This window comes from Podarcis raffonei, chromosome 5, assembly GCF_027172205.1.
Source record: "Podarcis raffonei isolate rPodRaf1 chromosome 5, rPodRaf1.pri, whole genome shotgun sequence".
NCBI classification, from domain to species: Eukaryota; Metazoa; Chordata; class Lepidosauria; order Squamata; family Lacertidae; genus Podarcis; species Podarcis raffonei.
Window position 1 is genome coordinate 93,006,553 of NC_070606.1, and position 16,115 is coordinate 93,022,667.

Genomic DNA, 16,115 nt, shown 5'->3' on the forward strand with positions numbered 1-16,115 from the left:
TTCGTTTGCATAGAGGCTGCATAAACCTTGCTCTCATCAGCACAATAGCCGCTCTCTGGAATGGTAGGTAGGAAGGGAAAGTGTCTTGCTGCAAAATTTCCTGCTCTTTTCTGCAGTTAGTCACCAGAGGTAACTAAGGGGCAAAGCAGACGTGGCAGGGAGAACGACACCTGTGGCTCACAGGTCTGCCTGATCCATGTACAATGTGGCTCACACGAACTGCATGGGAATGTGGGATGTAAATCTGAATGGATGTGTTCCATCTAGTGTATGCACACTGACCAACAGTGGCTGTCTAGGGTTTCGGACAGAAGTCTTATCCAGCCTTATCTAGATTCAGGTAGGTAGCCGTGTTGGTCTGATGCAGTCGAAATAAATTTAAAAAATATTGTCCAGTAGCACCTTAGAGACCAAGTAAGTTTGTTCTAGGTATAAGCTTTCGTGTTCATGCACACAAAAGCTTATACCCAGCCTTATCTGGATGAGAATTATGGTGCTGGGGGAGACTCTTGAGAGTCCCATGGACTGCAAGAAGATCAAACCTATCCATTCTTAAGGAAATAAACCCTGAGTGCTCACTGGAAGGACAGATCCTGAAGCTGAGACTCCAAAACTTAGGCCACCTCATGAGAAGAGAAGACTCCCTGGAAAAGACCCTGATGTTGGGAAAGATGGAGGGCACTAGGAGAAGGGGACGAAATAAGATGAGATGGTTGGACAGTGTTCTCAAAGCAACCAGCATGAGTTTGACCAAACTGCGGGAGGCAGTGGAAGACAGGAGTGCCTGGCGTGCTCTGGTCCAGGGGGTCACGAAGAGTCGGACACAACTTAACAACAACAACATCTGGATGAGATGGCAGGTTTGGATCTGGGACTTTTTTGTGTGCAAGCACAAAATTTTGGCGAATCCCTTACGGGGATCGAACCTGCACCCTTGGCATCGTCAACACCACACTCTAACCGACTGAGCTAAGCTCTTGATTTCAATTAGGCCCAGAAAACTCACTGCAGGCTTCACTTCCTCAGCGGCGGCCAGCATCGAAGATGATCAGGCTGATGAAGCAGCAATATTGGCGACGCACAGACACAGTCTCAGATTCCTTGTGGGGAACCCTGAAGAGGAGGCGACTTAGGCAGACATGGGCAGGCAGGGGCCTTCAGCCTTCGCAACTGCTTCCTGGGGACAAGACCTGCCAGCAGAGCCGTCTTTCCTATTGAGCTTACTGGCACGTTGCGCCTGGGAGCTAGCCTCTCAGGGGCGAGTGGGGGAGCTGCGTGGTTTTGCCAGCGGTCTCCCCTTTCCCTGCATGCCTGCCAGCTGTGCCCCATCAACCATATGGCAGGCGGGCGTGCAGCTTACCTCCAAAGCCTCCACGGGAGAAGAGCGATCCCTGCAGAGGCTTGGGAAAAGGTCAACAACTCTGGGAAACAGGGGGAGGGGCGCCGGAGTGATCTTTGCACCACGGCGCAGGATATGCTTAAAATGGCCCTGCCTGCCAGAGATGAGTTGCTGTGTTCATCAGACCCAATGCTCCTGTGCAGATCCTGCTTTTGCTAATAAGAAGTTAACCCCAACTTTGAATCATGGGATTGTAGAGTTGGAAGGGATCCCGGGGGTCATCTAGTCCAACCCCCTGCGGGGGTTGCCTTGGCCACTTTGGTCTTTGGTTCCACCCTTTGCCTCTGAGCCACCCCGACCAACTGTTTCCTTACATATGTTTCCTTACATCCGTTAAGAGTTTGGGTGTAATCTTCGACACCTCCCTTTCCATGGAGGCGCAGATTGCAACCATAACAAAGGCGGCATTTTTTCATCTCCGCCAAGCTAAGCAACTGGCTCCTTACCTCTCTCGCCCTGACCTAGCCACTGTGATCCACGCGACGGTCACCTCCAGACTGGATTATTGTAACTCGCTCTACGTGGGGCTGCCCTTGAGACTGACCCAGAAACTCCAGCGGGTGCAGAATGCCACGGCGAGACTCCTTACAGGGTCCTCGCTGCGAGATCACATTCACCCGGTGCTATACCAGCTGCACTGGCTCCCAGTGGAGTACAGGATCAGGTTTAAGGTGCTGGTTTTAACCTTTAAAGCCCTATACAGCCTAGGACCCTCGTACCTACGGGACTACCTCTTCTGGTATGTCCCACAAAGGAATTTACGGTCTTCAAACAAAAACATCTTGAAGGTCCCGGGCCACAAAGAGGTTAGGCTGGCCTCAACTAGAGCCAGGGCTTTTTCGGCTGTGGCTCCGATCTGGTGGAACGCTCTGTCACAAGAGACTAGGGCTCTGCGGGACGTGACATCTTTCTGCAGGGCCTGCAAGACAGAGCTATTTCACCAAGCCTTTGGCCAGGGCACAGCCTGACTCCCTCCTTTGGCAATCTTCACAGAACTCTAGCCCAATGGTTGCCATCAATTTGATTTGAATTAATTTTATAATGAAATGATTTTAGAATGTTGTATTATTTTATTGTTGTTAGCTGCCCTGAGCCCGGCTTCGGCTGGGGAGGGCGGGATATAAATAAAATTTATTATTATTATTATTATGCTATTTCCCTGCCTCAGTTTCTTTGCAAACACCACCACCAAAATAAATATATATTCAAAGTCCAAGGAAACTGGGATTACTTCTCATTTTACTTTATTGCTCTTCCAACTTGCTAACCCGAGGACACTTTCCCTGAAGAGATGTTACCCAGTTAGAATTTATGGCAGCAATAAAACGGCTGGTGCCAGACATCATATGGTCCCAAAGAGCATGATTTCAGAGGAATGGCGTACATTTAAACACCTCTTCAGACCCGTACATTTCTGAAATGGTGTGTCAGGATTGTATATGAGCTTATTACTTCTGCACCTAGTTGGTCATATGCTCCCTGGGTGCCCATGTGCGTGGAATTTATCTATATCATTTATATTTATCTATATAAGTAATACACGTCTCGATGTAAAAAAGAGATCTGTAAACAATTATATACAAAATAAATCTCTATGTGATTTACCTAAAATATAATCAGGATTAAAAAAATATAGATTCCTTAAAATGCACAGTGGTCTTATGAGTATATCAGAGCAACTGGGGAGGGAAAGGGGGTGGGGATCGGAAGAGAACAAACCCATCAAAATTAAAAATTTTGAAGTGTGAGGAGGGGAGGAGAATACGATCTGGCGTCTGGCTTTCTCCTGGTTCAAATAAATCTCTTTCCCGGAAGGAAGGAAGAAAATCCCTTCACCCCTCCCCCCAAAAATCCCACCATCCACTGATTACACTTTATCTTTCCAAATAAATTTACAAACGCACACAGCGAAATTTACCTCCAAGTACCTGGCAGCTTCAAGCTGATGCACTGGGGCAAAAAAAACTATAAATAGCAGATGCCAAGTTTTAGCTATTAAAGGGAGAAGTGGGTGGGAAAGGGGAGGGGGAGAGGGAGAGAAATCTGTAGGATGCAGCTTTTGTCAGATCTTGGGAGAAAGATTTATTAATGTGTGGCTTATGTCCCTAGTGTTGTTGTTTAGTCGTTTAGTCGTGTCCGACTCTTCGTGACCCCATGGACCAGTGCACACCAGGCACTCCTGATTCAAGAGAAGCTCCGCAACCACTACACGCCAAAGCCGTCCAAGATTGCTGCCCGCCATGCATTCTACCACCGGAACCAGGCAGAGGGGGAGTCAATTAACAACTACACTGCTGCCCTCTGACAGGCTGCAATGCACTGTGATATCCGAGACTTAGACGATGCCCTGATGGATCGAATTGTCTGCAGGGTCCGGGACATCTGTCTGCAACGGTGTCTCCTCGCCAAGCCAGAACCTCACACTGCATAAAGCCATTGAGGAGGCCGTGGCCTCAGAAGCTGCTGAACGCTCCGCCAAGGAGATCCGCAAGGCCAGCAGCCCGTGTCTTGCTAGGAAGCCAGTTCCAGTGCATCATGAAGAGGCGAGCAGTGATGAGGCATCCTCCAGTGAAGACGATGACGTGCACAAGGCAAAGCGGGAGCGCAGGAAGTTCCAAAAGAAGTCCAAAGGCCAATTGGAATGTGCGGGCTGCGGAGGCAACCATTCCCGTGCCAAGTGTCGATTCAGAGACGCCATCTGTTGGAAATGTTCCAGAAGGGGCCACATCGCTAAGGTCTGTCGATCGGCTCCATCTGACACCCCCCCTTCACCGACTCGCAAGTCCAAGTCTTCACTCCAGTCCGCCAAGGAAACCTGTTTCACTCTCACCAACTGCCGCTGCCCGTCTGGAACCACGATTAGACAAACCGACTCGCCTACGCGACGCAAGCTGAACGTCACTTTCGATCCCTTATTTGCATATGTGGACCTGAACTATCTACAGTATCCCCCTGCTGGCCCAGGGTGAGAACTTCAGTACATAACACCTGTCTTCCACTGCCTCCCTCAGTTTGGTCAAACTCATGCTAGTAGCTTTGAGAACACTGTCCAACCATCTCGTCCTCTGTCGTCCCCTTCTCCTTGTGCCCTCCATCTTTCCCAACATCAGGGTCTTTTCCAGGGAGTCTTCTCTTCTCATGAGGTGGCCAAAGTATTGGAGCCTTAGCTTCAGGATCTGTCCTTCCAGTGAGCACTCAGGGCTGATTTCCTTCAGAATGGATAGGTTTGATCCCTAGTGGTATATCCTCCTAAAGCCCTGCCTTAGCCCTTTCCGAGGAGATCTGGCCTTTCTAAGGAAGCAGAGCAGCCCCTGCAGGAAGCTGCCCTGCAAGCCGGTCCCTCAGCTGTCTCCAGACCTGGAGGAGGAATGCACTCTGCTCGCGCTCAGGAGTGGGTCTTGGCACCACCCGCTCACTGGCATTGTTGACAAGCAGCAGCCGCTCCATCGGCTCGTCCCCGTGTAGCTCCCAGGTGGCGTGCACGACGCGCTGCTGCCCATCGTCCGAGGCCAGGTCGGCAGGCACCCCGTGCACGCAGAAGGCTGGGCAGGGGCACGCAGCTTGCCCTCCAGCTGCTCCAGCACAGCCACCGAGCGCGCCACCAGCATCTAACTGGGATCTAACAGAAGTGACTACTGGGGAAAGGGGCAGCAAGTGGAGACTGAGATAGGTGGCGTTCTGAAAGAGCCCCTAGCAGATACAGTGGTACCTTGGTTTAAGAACAGCTTGGTTTATGAACAACTTGGATTAAGAACGCTGCAAAGCTGGAAGTAGGTGTTTTGGTCTTTGAACTTTGCCTTGGAAGCAGAACATGTTCTGTTTCCTGTTGAGTGTGTTCCATTTGTAAATTGAATCCCTCGCTGCTATGGGAAAGCAGAGCTTGGTTTAAGAACGCTTTGGTCTAAGAACGGACTTCCGGAACGGATTAAGTTCGTAAACCAAGGTACCACTGTACATGAGCAAAGAAGGGAGGAATCAGGCAACGACTCCAGAATATATGGAGCAATAAGCAGGGAACACCAGAGGCACCAGAGGAAAGGTGCCTGCACTGTGTGAGGAACAGTTTAGCAATAGTGGGCAGATAGGATTGAGCAAGCAGGACGAGGAGGTGGCAACAGGCTCCCACAGCACACCAGGCTGCTAATCAATTTAATCAGACTTCCTGGTTTTCAGTATATTCCATGAGCCTCTAGGTGTGAAGCAATTTGAGATGCAAAGCGGCCCCACCCAAGGTGCTATTCTCCCGTTGTCCTGGTTATATCTTGGCTGTGAGTCCTGGAAGAACTGCCCCTTGCCTTGCAGGTCTTGTTCCACTTGGCTCCGGAGGAAGGAGCCCCGACTGACTCCACCTACAAAACCTGAGGCTGCTGCTAAAGATGCTTAGGTTTGGGTGTTGTTGCGGGGAGAGTTGCGGTTGCTGCTGCGGCTGCTGCTGGTGGTTTTTTGTATCTGTATTTCAGATCTTGTGATTTATGTGAAAATTGTTCAGTTTGTGTACTATTTATTTATGTATTTATATCTTCTATTATTATTATTATTATTATTATTATTACGGCATGACTTTTTGTCACATTGCAGTTCCGTATTTTTTTATTTATGCATTTAAATATTTATGTATTTGTTATTAAATTTGTATACGGCCCTTCATCTGTAGATCTCAGGGTGGTCCACAACATTAAAATACAATATAAAACCACAAAATACATAATATAAACAACAACAAATCAATAAACATCCTCCCCCATGTTGTAAGCAGCCTTGAGCATGGTTTGAACTGTAGAAAGGTGGCATAAAAAGGTAAAGGTAAAGGACCCCTGACCGTTAACTCCAGTCGTGAACGACTCTGGGGTTGTGGCGCTCATCTCACTTTACTGGCCGAGGCAGCTGTACCTTTTTATCTACTTGCACTTTGATGTGCTTTCAAACTGCTAGGTGGGCAGGAGCAGGGACCGAGCAACGGGAGCTCACCCCGTCGCAGGGATTCGAACCGCCAACCTTCTGATCAGCAAGTCCTAGGCTCGGTGGTTTAGACCACAGCGCCACCCTAAAATTATATATGTATGTATGTATATCTGGTACGCTCTGCAGTGAAGGTGGATTGTATGGCACCCATGTGCTTTCAAAAATGAAACAGCATACAGTGGTACTTCGGGTTAAGTACTTAATTCTTTCTGGAGGTCCGTTCTTAACCTGAAACTGTTCTTAACCTGAAGCATCACTTTAGCTAATGGGGCCTCCTGCTGTGCGATTTCTGTTCTCATCCTGAAGCAAAGTTCTTAACCCGAGGTACTATTTCTGGGTTAGCGGAGTCTGTAACCTGAAGCGTATGTAACCTGAAGCGTATGTAACCCGAGGCACCACTGTACTATAAAATAGCATACTAGACAGCAATTACCTGGAGGAGCTGAATGAATTCATGGGTGCATGATACACACTCTCGGTGATTCTTTGGTGTAGTTGGCTTGCCTCTGTTGAAGAAAACAAGGAAAGGTTGGATTTGTGCAGCTTTCAACGAAGTTTTACTCATCATAGACCCACTGAAATTAATGACCATGACTAAGTTAAGTCTATTAATTTTAATAAGTTCACTCTGAGTGGTACCCTCCCTGTGGAACGCCCTCCCATCAGATGTCAAGGAGATAAGGAAATACACAACTTTTAGAAGACATCTGAAGGCAGCCCTGTATCGGGAAGTTTTAAATGTGCTTTCCTATGATTTTATATGTGCTGGAACCCGCCCAGAGTGGCTGGGGGAAACCAGCCAGATGGGCAGGGTATAAATAATAAAAAATATTATTAAGTGCCGCCCTATGTGATTTGTTGTGCACAAGCACAAAGAGAGTGACCTAGATCACACATACTACGAGTTAACTATGAGTTGCCCAACAGGCAATCAAACCAATCATAGCATAGCTTTCCAAAGTTTGTCTTCCAGCCGGTCTGACTTCATGGCCAGGTGACCAAGCAAACCATGGTTAATGAAGGGTGCTGTGTTCACATGCAACATCAGGCCGTGGTTAAAACAAACCGAGGTTTCTAAGCCAGAAACAGCCCATGGCTTCAGATCACCAGAGAGTAAAGAAACCAGAGTTAAGCTATTGGGCAGGGTTCACACTTAACAATAACCCACAGTTTTAGTAGTATGTGTGAACCAGGCAGATATGAACACCATGCCCAGGTTCTTGAGCTAACAGGGCCGGATGAATCATGAACCTCATTGGGCCACGTGCCTCAGGTGGTGGGTGCAGAAGGGCAGGGGACTGTGCCCTCCGTCTGCCAAATGAAAAGCATTTTGCTGGACTATCTTGCTAGAGTGGTGCATGCTCTGGTTATCTCTTGCTTGGACTACTGCAATGCGCTCGACGTGGGGCTACCTTTGAAGGTGACCTGGAAACTACAACTAATCCAGAATGCGGCAGCTAGACTGGTGACTGGGAGCGGCCGCCGAGACCACATAACACCGGTCTTGAAAGACCTACACTGGCTCCCAGTACGTTTCCAAGCACAATTCAAAGTGTTGGTGCTGACCCTTAAAGCCTTAAACAGCCTCGGTCCAGTATACCTGAAGGAGCGTCTCCACCCCCATTGTTCAGCCTGGACACTGAGGTCCAGCGCCGACGGCCTTCTGGCAGTTCCCCCACTGCGAGAAGCCAAGTTACAGGGAACCAGGCAGAGGGCCTTCTCAGTAGTAGTGTCTGCCCTCCCATCAGATGTCAAGGAAATAAACACCTACCTGACTTTTAGAAGACATCTGAAGGCAGCCCTGCTTAGGGAAGTTTTTAATGACCAATGCTTTAATGTATTTTTAATCCCCCCTTCCTGTTTGCCTGCAGGTTTGAAGTTTTTTGGAACATTGTTTTTATTCACTTTCATCTTCAAACCGCTTAACATGGTTGCACTGAGATATATCTTCGTTTGCATTAGAGAATACAGCATGCAACAATTACAGCAAAGGCACAGCCATCACAGTGAGTCGCCGCTGATGACCGTGAATCTGTCTAACCCACTTTTAAAGCCACTCTTTGCTGGCGGCTACCAGAATGGTATGAATCACATAGTTTTAATATGCGATGTGCAAATAAGATCTTCCTTTTTTCATCTGTGAACATGCCTGTCTTGCCTGTGGCATCTTCAGATGCCGAATGCAGGTTACAGTTCATATTACCTACGCATGTAAAACGCAATACGCGTAGGCCCAGATCATGTGGCCAATTGCTGGATTCCATTCATGACTGTGTGACCTAGATTTTATGCGCATAGGCAGGATTCGAATGTTACAGCCTGGATGGAAATCCAGTGACAAAGGAGACGGGTGTACCTGAAGGACAGGGATGCTCTCTCCCAGGCATATGAGTTGCATCTGGCAGAGGTATCCTCCAACGTCACCTGGCTCAATGTCAGTTGAGTGATTTGTCGCAAGAAGAGAGGGACAGGAATCACTTTGTCCTCACATGCTTCCCCTCCCACCCACTGTAAAATAGTTTCTCAGGAGCAAAGCACAGCTGGAATGCTCTGCAAGAAAGCCCGACTTACAGCCCCTTCCACAATGTCAATGTTTCCTGCTCTTTTGATAGCTGAGGGCCAACCAGTGGAATTAATAATATCTGGGAGTAAATTAGAGGAAAGGCAGGTGGAGATCAGAAAAAGCATGGCTTACAGTATCTGAATAATATAGACTACTTCTCTGCCATTGTACCAGATCTCAAATTTCTTGTTATCGCCTTTGACATTTTCAGTAATGCCAAACACACCATATGTGAGAAGCATTATTGCTTTTCCCAAAGAATCCTGGGGGTTATACTACAGTTCCCAGGATTCTTAGGGGGAGGCCATAGGATTCAAATGCATAGTGTGTACACACTCATGATGGTATAAATGCAGAAGCTGTCAATAATGTCAACAGCAAGTGTCAGAGCTGTGTCGTTCCTAGGAAGCATGCAGCACACAGCTTTAACCCAGCCTGCGCCAACTTTGGTGCCCTCCAGACATTTCGGACTACAACTCCCATCAGCCCCACCAGGCAAAACTACGGGTTGAGATTGATGGAAATTCAGGAGAGATTAAATGAGCTGATCAAGGCAGAGCTGCAGCAAAACAAACCTCCCCAAGGAGCCTGATTAGGTGACGGCAAGGCCAGAACAGTGACTCACACAGAGAGACAGTGGACAGGCACAGCAGTGGGTGGATCTGTGAGCTCAAAAGGACCTATAAAAATATAATTAATTTATTGTTCATTGCATGAAGAATTGTGACACGCAGTTTGGGAAATATTAAGCCTTCCGAAAAGGGAGGGATGGGGAACACAGCTGTGACGCACACATATCAGACCATTCCCTCCGCAGTGCCCTACCTCTGCAAGCTTCCAGTTGTCCCGTCAGGACCTTTCTAATCTCAGAAACCCAGGTGTTCTTCAGCTCCACGGAAGCAGCCTAGGGGAGGAAAAAAGGACAGATGTAAATCACAAGTGATCCAGGCAGTCACCTTGAATAGCCTTGAATAGTTCATGTGAATTCATCTGCGCTGCCATATGCCCTCTTTCAGATCATGAGAGTATTTCTCCACCAGGAAATCTGCACCCACAGATATACGATTCCTCCCCTTTCTGTTGATGACATCCGTCCTCAAAAAATGATTTCTGTAGGCAAAAGGTTCAGTGAAGAAGCTAAATCCACCCCTCTTTTGGCTTGGAGCAGAGTTTCAGTGAGGAAGGAGAATATTGTGTGTTGCTGTTTTTTAAAAAAAGAAAATGTGCTGAATGAAAATCTGCCTGGATGAATAATTGGGCACCTGGGGAATGTTTTTTTTTAAAGCCTACCTGAAGCATGGGGTAAATGAGCATGTTCCATCACAGACAGCTAGGAGCAAGGCAACTGGTGTGTGGAGTGGGGAGAATTTGTGAGGGGAAAGCTGGACTGAGCCCTAGGAGACAAGAGTCCACAGCCTTGAAGTTCCCTGAGGTAGCCTGGGACAGCAACTGTCTCTCAGTCTGGCCTAGCTTCCTCGCAGGTTGTTGTGATGATAAGGAGAGCTTTGTTCACCACCTTTAGCTCCTCGGAGGACAGGTGGGATATAAATACAATAATAAATAAGTAAATGAATTAAAAGGCATATGGTGGGGATGGAATGTGCCATTTAACCCTAAGCAAATAGTGGCTTACTTAACACTGTCTAGTGAATTTGCAGCTGTGGAGATCTTAGCTAGGAACACCTCGGCTTATGCTCTTTTGAGACATGTCTTATGTCTTGGGAGCCATGTGTGACTCCCATCAGGTTCTCTTTCCCTCTGTCATCTCCACACCCGCCCAACTATCACACCGGTGGAATTAATAATATCTGGGAGTAGATTAGAGGAAAGGCAGGTGGAGATCAGAAAAAGCATGACTTACAGTACCTGAATAATATAGACTTCTTCTCTGCCGTTGTACCAGATCTCAAATTTCTTGTTATCGCCTTTGACATTTTCAGTAATGCCAACCGTGCTCATCTGTTGAAAAGAGAACCTTGAATGTAGAACACAATATTTTGCCTCCGCAATATAGAATGATATTGCCTTCCCTAACCCTTTTTAGTTCATATAACTGAGCACATGAAATCAGCACAACATGCATTTGTTGTTGTTAAGATTTATATACTGCCCTTCATCACAAGATCTCGGGGCAGTTCACAAGATAAAAAGACAAGGTAAGAGCGCAAATAGGATAGCTCAGTTGGTAGAGCAGGAGGCTCTTAATCTCAGGGTCATGGTTTGGGCAAAGAGATTCCTGCATTGTAGGGGGCTGACCTAGACAGGACCTCATGATACCTTCCAGCTCTACAATTCTATGAATGTGCCTGGCCTGTCGACTCCACGATATCCAAGCCCACTCGCACAGAGACCATGTATCATTGCCTCAGTTTATATATAAACTGTTGTAAGGATGAAATGGGGAGGAAGAGAACCATGTGCACCATCTTGATCTCCTTGGAAGATAAAGGTGGTATATAAATCTAAATAATCATCAACATGATATAATAATTTATTATTTATACCCCACCCATCTGGCTGGGTTTTCCCAGCCACTCTGGGCGGCTTCCAACAAAAGATTAAAAATATATTAAAACATCCGTCATTAAAAACTTCCCTAAACAGGGCTGCCTTCAGATGTCTTCTAAATGTCAGATAGTTGTTTATTTCTTTGACATCTGATGGGAGGGTGTTCCACAGGGCGGGAGCCATTACCAAGAAGGCCCTCTACCTGGTTCCCTGTAACCTCGCTGTGAGGGAACTGCCAGAAGGCCCTCGGCGCTGGACCTCAGTGTCCGGGTTGAACGATGGGGATCTACAAAAGGTCTGATCACAGGCAAGTGCATGGTGGATCATGCCTCAAATCTTAGCTTAGCAGGTCAGACTGTTTATGAAACTGGATTTTTTCTCCTGGGGCCAAGAAAATACTTCAAAAGCAGGCAGAGCCTGCTGTATTACCGAAAGTCTTACACAAGAAGTGACGCTGAAATGCTACAAGCACCAGTGAAAACAAAGCTGAAATTGCTGCTTCTTTTGTTTACAGTGTACAATCCCCCTTCTTCTTCCATGTGAAGGCAGAAGTTGTACAGTTTCCCTCACTCCGATAAAAAAACAAAACAGCAACCCAAAGCCAAGCGTGGAAACACAATGCTAAAATCAGTTCTAAAACAAGAAAGATGAAGAATTATCCTCCTTGACTATGTAGAGTTTGCAAGACAAATTTAGTTGTCACCGTTGCTATTGTTTTAACTGACTGCATTACCTGCCCTTCAATCTAAGCTCTTGGGGTGGGTTACAGCAATTAAAAACAGTTTTAAACACTTTATAATCATAAAAAGGGTGGTTCCTAAAGATGTAAAAAGGTAAAGGGACCCCTGACCGTTAGGTCCAGTCGCGGATGACTCTGGGGTTGTGGTGCTCATCTCAATTTATTGGCCGAGGGAGCCAGAGTACAGCTTCCGGGTCATGTGGCCAACATGACTAAGCTGCTTCTGGCAAACCAGAGCAGCGCACAGAAATGCCATTTACCTTCCCGCTGGAGCGGTACCTATTTATCTATTTGCACTTTGACGTGCTTTCAAACTGCTAGGTGGGCAGGAGCAGGGACCGAGCAATGGGAGCTCACCCCATTGCAGGGATTTGAACCGCCTGCCTTCTGATTGGCAAGCCCTAGGCTCTGTGGTTTAGTCCACAGCGCCACCCACATATAAAGAGGTATGGCTTCAGTAGCCCTGGAGCTCAAAGGCTCTACTGACCCTTCCTGGGCCGGTCCTACTGTTTGGCAGAGTGAGAAAGCTGCCTCAGGTGGCAGATACTGGGAGGCGGAAAGGAATGGCAAGGTGTTGAAGGACAGAGCTGTCTATGCCAGGCAGCTTGCCCTGCACATCCACCCACAAGCTGTGTGCCCTATTGCCAGAGACTTTTTTGTGCAGCATTTCTAGACTCACACCCATGATTTAAAGTGCCATGTCTGAGCACTTTTCTTTTGCCCCGGGGCAAATAAAGTTTCACGGAGTTGGTTGGCATGAAGGACACTGCGGTTAACGCAAATCCTGGCACTATCGCTAGAGTTCCATTTAGTTACACCTTGTGGGATCAGTTTGAGTTCTCGTATAGCCTGCTGATGTGGACAGAATACTTGCAGGGTTCAGCAGACCACAGACCTTGCGAACCCCTGCACATCTTGGCTTCCATAATCTCGAAGAGGGGGGTTGGCTGGAGGGATGAATGCAGCATTCTGAGAGGGAATGGTTCCAACTGCTTTGAAGGAGACCGTAGTACATCCCCTCCTGAAGAAGCCCTTTCAGGACCCAAAGGTATTAGGTTGCAAATGCCCCTTTTTAGGGTAAGGGGCTCATCAATGACAAATCCAGACAGCATCTTAAAAAGCAGAGACATCACCTTGCCAACAAAGGTCTGTATAGTTAAAGCTATGGTTTTCCCAGTAGTGATGTATGGAAGTGAGAGCTGGACCATAAAGAAGGCTGATCGCCAAAGAATTGTTGCTTTCGAATTATGGTGCTGGAGGAGACTCTTGACTGCATGGACTGCAAGAAGATCAGACCTATCCATTCTGAAGGAAATCAGCCCTGAGTGCTCACTGGAAGGACAGATCCTGAAGCTGAGGCTCCAATACTTTGGCCACCTCATGAGAAGAGAAGACTCCCTGGAAAAGACCCTGATGTTGGGAAAGATGGAGGGCACAAGGAGAAGGGGACGACAGAGGACGAGATGGTTGGACAGTGTTCTCGAAGCTACCAGCATGAGTTTGACCAAACTGCGGGAGGCAGTAGAAGACAGGAGTGCCTGGCGTGCTCTGGTCCATGGGGTCATGAAGAGTCGGACACGACTAAACGACTAAACAACAACAAATGAAACTACTTCCTAATATTGGACAACTTGCATTTTTCAAAACTGGCTCTGCTCTTTCAACAGCTGCCTGACACAAGAATGTAAGTGGGGGAACAAGTCTCCAGTACTCTCCACCAAAAAAGGTGAGGGTATTTGAAATATACTCAGAGTCGTGTAGTGATTTCATGCTCTTTATTGCAGCTCGTCAGAACAGTGAATGAATTTCCCCCCAAAGCACTGGCTTTATATACATTATTTACACAATAGGTCCTGTGTAATTGGCTGATTCTGCTTCCCTACTGGAGCCTGATTGGGCTGCTCCTGCAGTCCAATCGGTTGTTGCATTCTAGGATCCTACCTGCCTATTGTTCTAGGACCCAAGCTCAGTACATAACAGTATTCCTCCCATCTACAGCTCTCTACAGGCAGCAGGCAGGCACAAGTTTATTCCAGGCCATATTGGTAGGCTCAGTGGTAGTGCATCTGTTTCGCATGCAGAACTTTGCAGGTTCAACTCTGCTGTCTCCCCGCAGTCCCCGGAATTAACCCCTGTCTGAAACCCTTAAGAGCTGCTGCTGATCAGTGCCAGTGATGCCATTAGAATAACCAAGGTAGAAGGCAGCTTCCGATATCCCAGTGGTATTCCAGATGTGCGCTTTAAAACAGTTGGTGGCTTGCAGATTTCCACATCGTTTTCAACCACGACAAACCACTTACCTTTAGAGAATTTTTGAAGCTGTACGAAGGAGACTTCTCGTGGCCATCGGTATTCTCTTCGCGCTTCTTGCAGAACAGCAGGATCTTTGCATAGAGAAAGAGGTGCCGTTGCATTGGCTTGAACCTGGCTAAATCTTTCACTTTGTTGTGACCCTTCTTGTGGTCCGTCCAAACGTTGAAGGAGCCTTGCAGGAGCAGTTTCCCAAGCTCGTGCACATCTCCCTAATGAAAGAGGGAAGAATTGTACGAAGGAAGATGCTAACCCATAAGTCAGTTGACTAAATAGCTATAGTCCATGAAAACTTATGCCTTAATACATCTGTTAGCCTCTAAGGTGCCCCATGAGTCCTTGTTTTTTATATTGAGACTCCACACACCCAGCGGCAGAGCATATGCCCGTGCTGCCCAGGGCAGGCGTGCTCCCGAGGGGGGCAGGGGTGGGGCACAGAGGGTGCCCTCCCAGGCGTGGAATAGCTGCTCAGGTACACAGAGTGGTGCATGCGCTTTGCAGCTGGGGGCGGAACGAGCTGCTGATGGTGGACATTCGGCGCGTTGCCCACCCACAACTGCCAAGTGTCACCCCCCTCAGCGAAGACACCCAGGGCGGTCTGCCCCCACCGCACCCCCTTCCTCCGTCCCTGCACACCCCCACCACCAAGAAAAAAGGTTCCACTTTCTAATTATCCCCCGGGTCATGATCCCTTTGACGGAAATCACTTCCTGTTTTGTCAGCCAGCATAAGTGGAATGTTGAGCTGATTTGACACACTGCTGACATCAAAGTACCTGGGGCACTTAGACGACTGCCTACAGACACAGAATTTATACTGCATAGCTTGAAGAACATACTGAGTTGGGTTGGCCTTGTACTGGGTAGAAAGGTTAAAAAGCAAAAGGGCGGCAGCTTTTTAATAATGATGGGAGTCCGCTTTCCAAAGAGGTAAAAGAGCTATCATACAAATGACTTAAAATTAAACGATTGGCTTAATCAAATTGTGCTATTTAAAATGGAAATACCTTAATATTTTATTATTATTAAAAAGTGCATGCACACAAAAGCTGGTACCCAGAACAAACTTAGTTGGTCTCTAAGGACAATTTTAAAATTTATTTTATTATTATGTTATTATTTATAAAATTTGTATACTGCCCCTCATTCGAAGATCTCAGGGCGGTTCACAACACTAAAATTCAACATGAAAACACCAAATACATGATAAAAATAAGAGCAACAAACAAATCAATAACCCCCTCTTATAACCCTCTCCCACAAGCACATTTAAAAGGGGTGGAGGATGTTGAGCAGCCAAAGATCTGGTTAAAGAGGAACAGTTTGGCTGGTGCCTAAAGCTGTATAATGAAAGCGCCAGCCGAACCTCCCAGAGGAGGGCATTCCACAAGCGGAGAGCCCCTGTAGAAAAGGCCCGTTCTCATGTTTGCACCCTCCGGAAGGCAGGCAGGCAAGCATCCTGAAACAATAATGCCAAGATCTGGGTGAGACAACAGAAAAGGCATGTTCTGTGTATCCACCCACCTGATCCCCAAAGTCGCTGAAATTCTGAGCATTTAATGAAGCCCTAAGAGGGTATGAAAGTTTGTACGAGACGAGGTGGCATTTCAGATATCCTGTTCCAAGCTTATTTAG

At 47.3% G+C, this 16,115-nt stretch overlaps 1 protein-coding gene across 12 annotated transcripts in view; it reads right to left on the minus strand.

Annotated features, from left to right (window-relative positions):
- MCF2L2 (MCF.2 cell line derived transforming sequence-like 2) overlaps window positions 1–16,115 on the minus strand; it is a 228,299-nt gene that overhangs the window by 27,430 nt on the left and 184,754 nt on the right. For all 12 annotated transcript variants that reach the window (XR_008330737.1, XM_053390639.1, XM_053390647.1 and 9 more), the window contains exons 22-25: window positions 14,472–14,693; window positions 10,791–10,883; window positions 9,750–9,828; window positions 6,795–6,867 (exon numbers count right to left, since the gene is read on the minus strand). Coding sequence is in view for 11 of the 12 variants with exons in the window: in XM_053390639.1 (XP_053246614.1) it covers window positions 6,795–6,867; window positions 9,750–9,828; window positions 10,791–10,883; window positions 14,472–14,693 (467 nt within the window). In the remaining variant the exon portion in view is untranslated. The remainder of the gene's footprint in view (window positions 1–6,794; window positions 6,868–9,749; window positions 9,829–10,790; window positions 10,884–14,471; window positions 14,694–16,115) is intronic.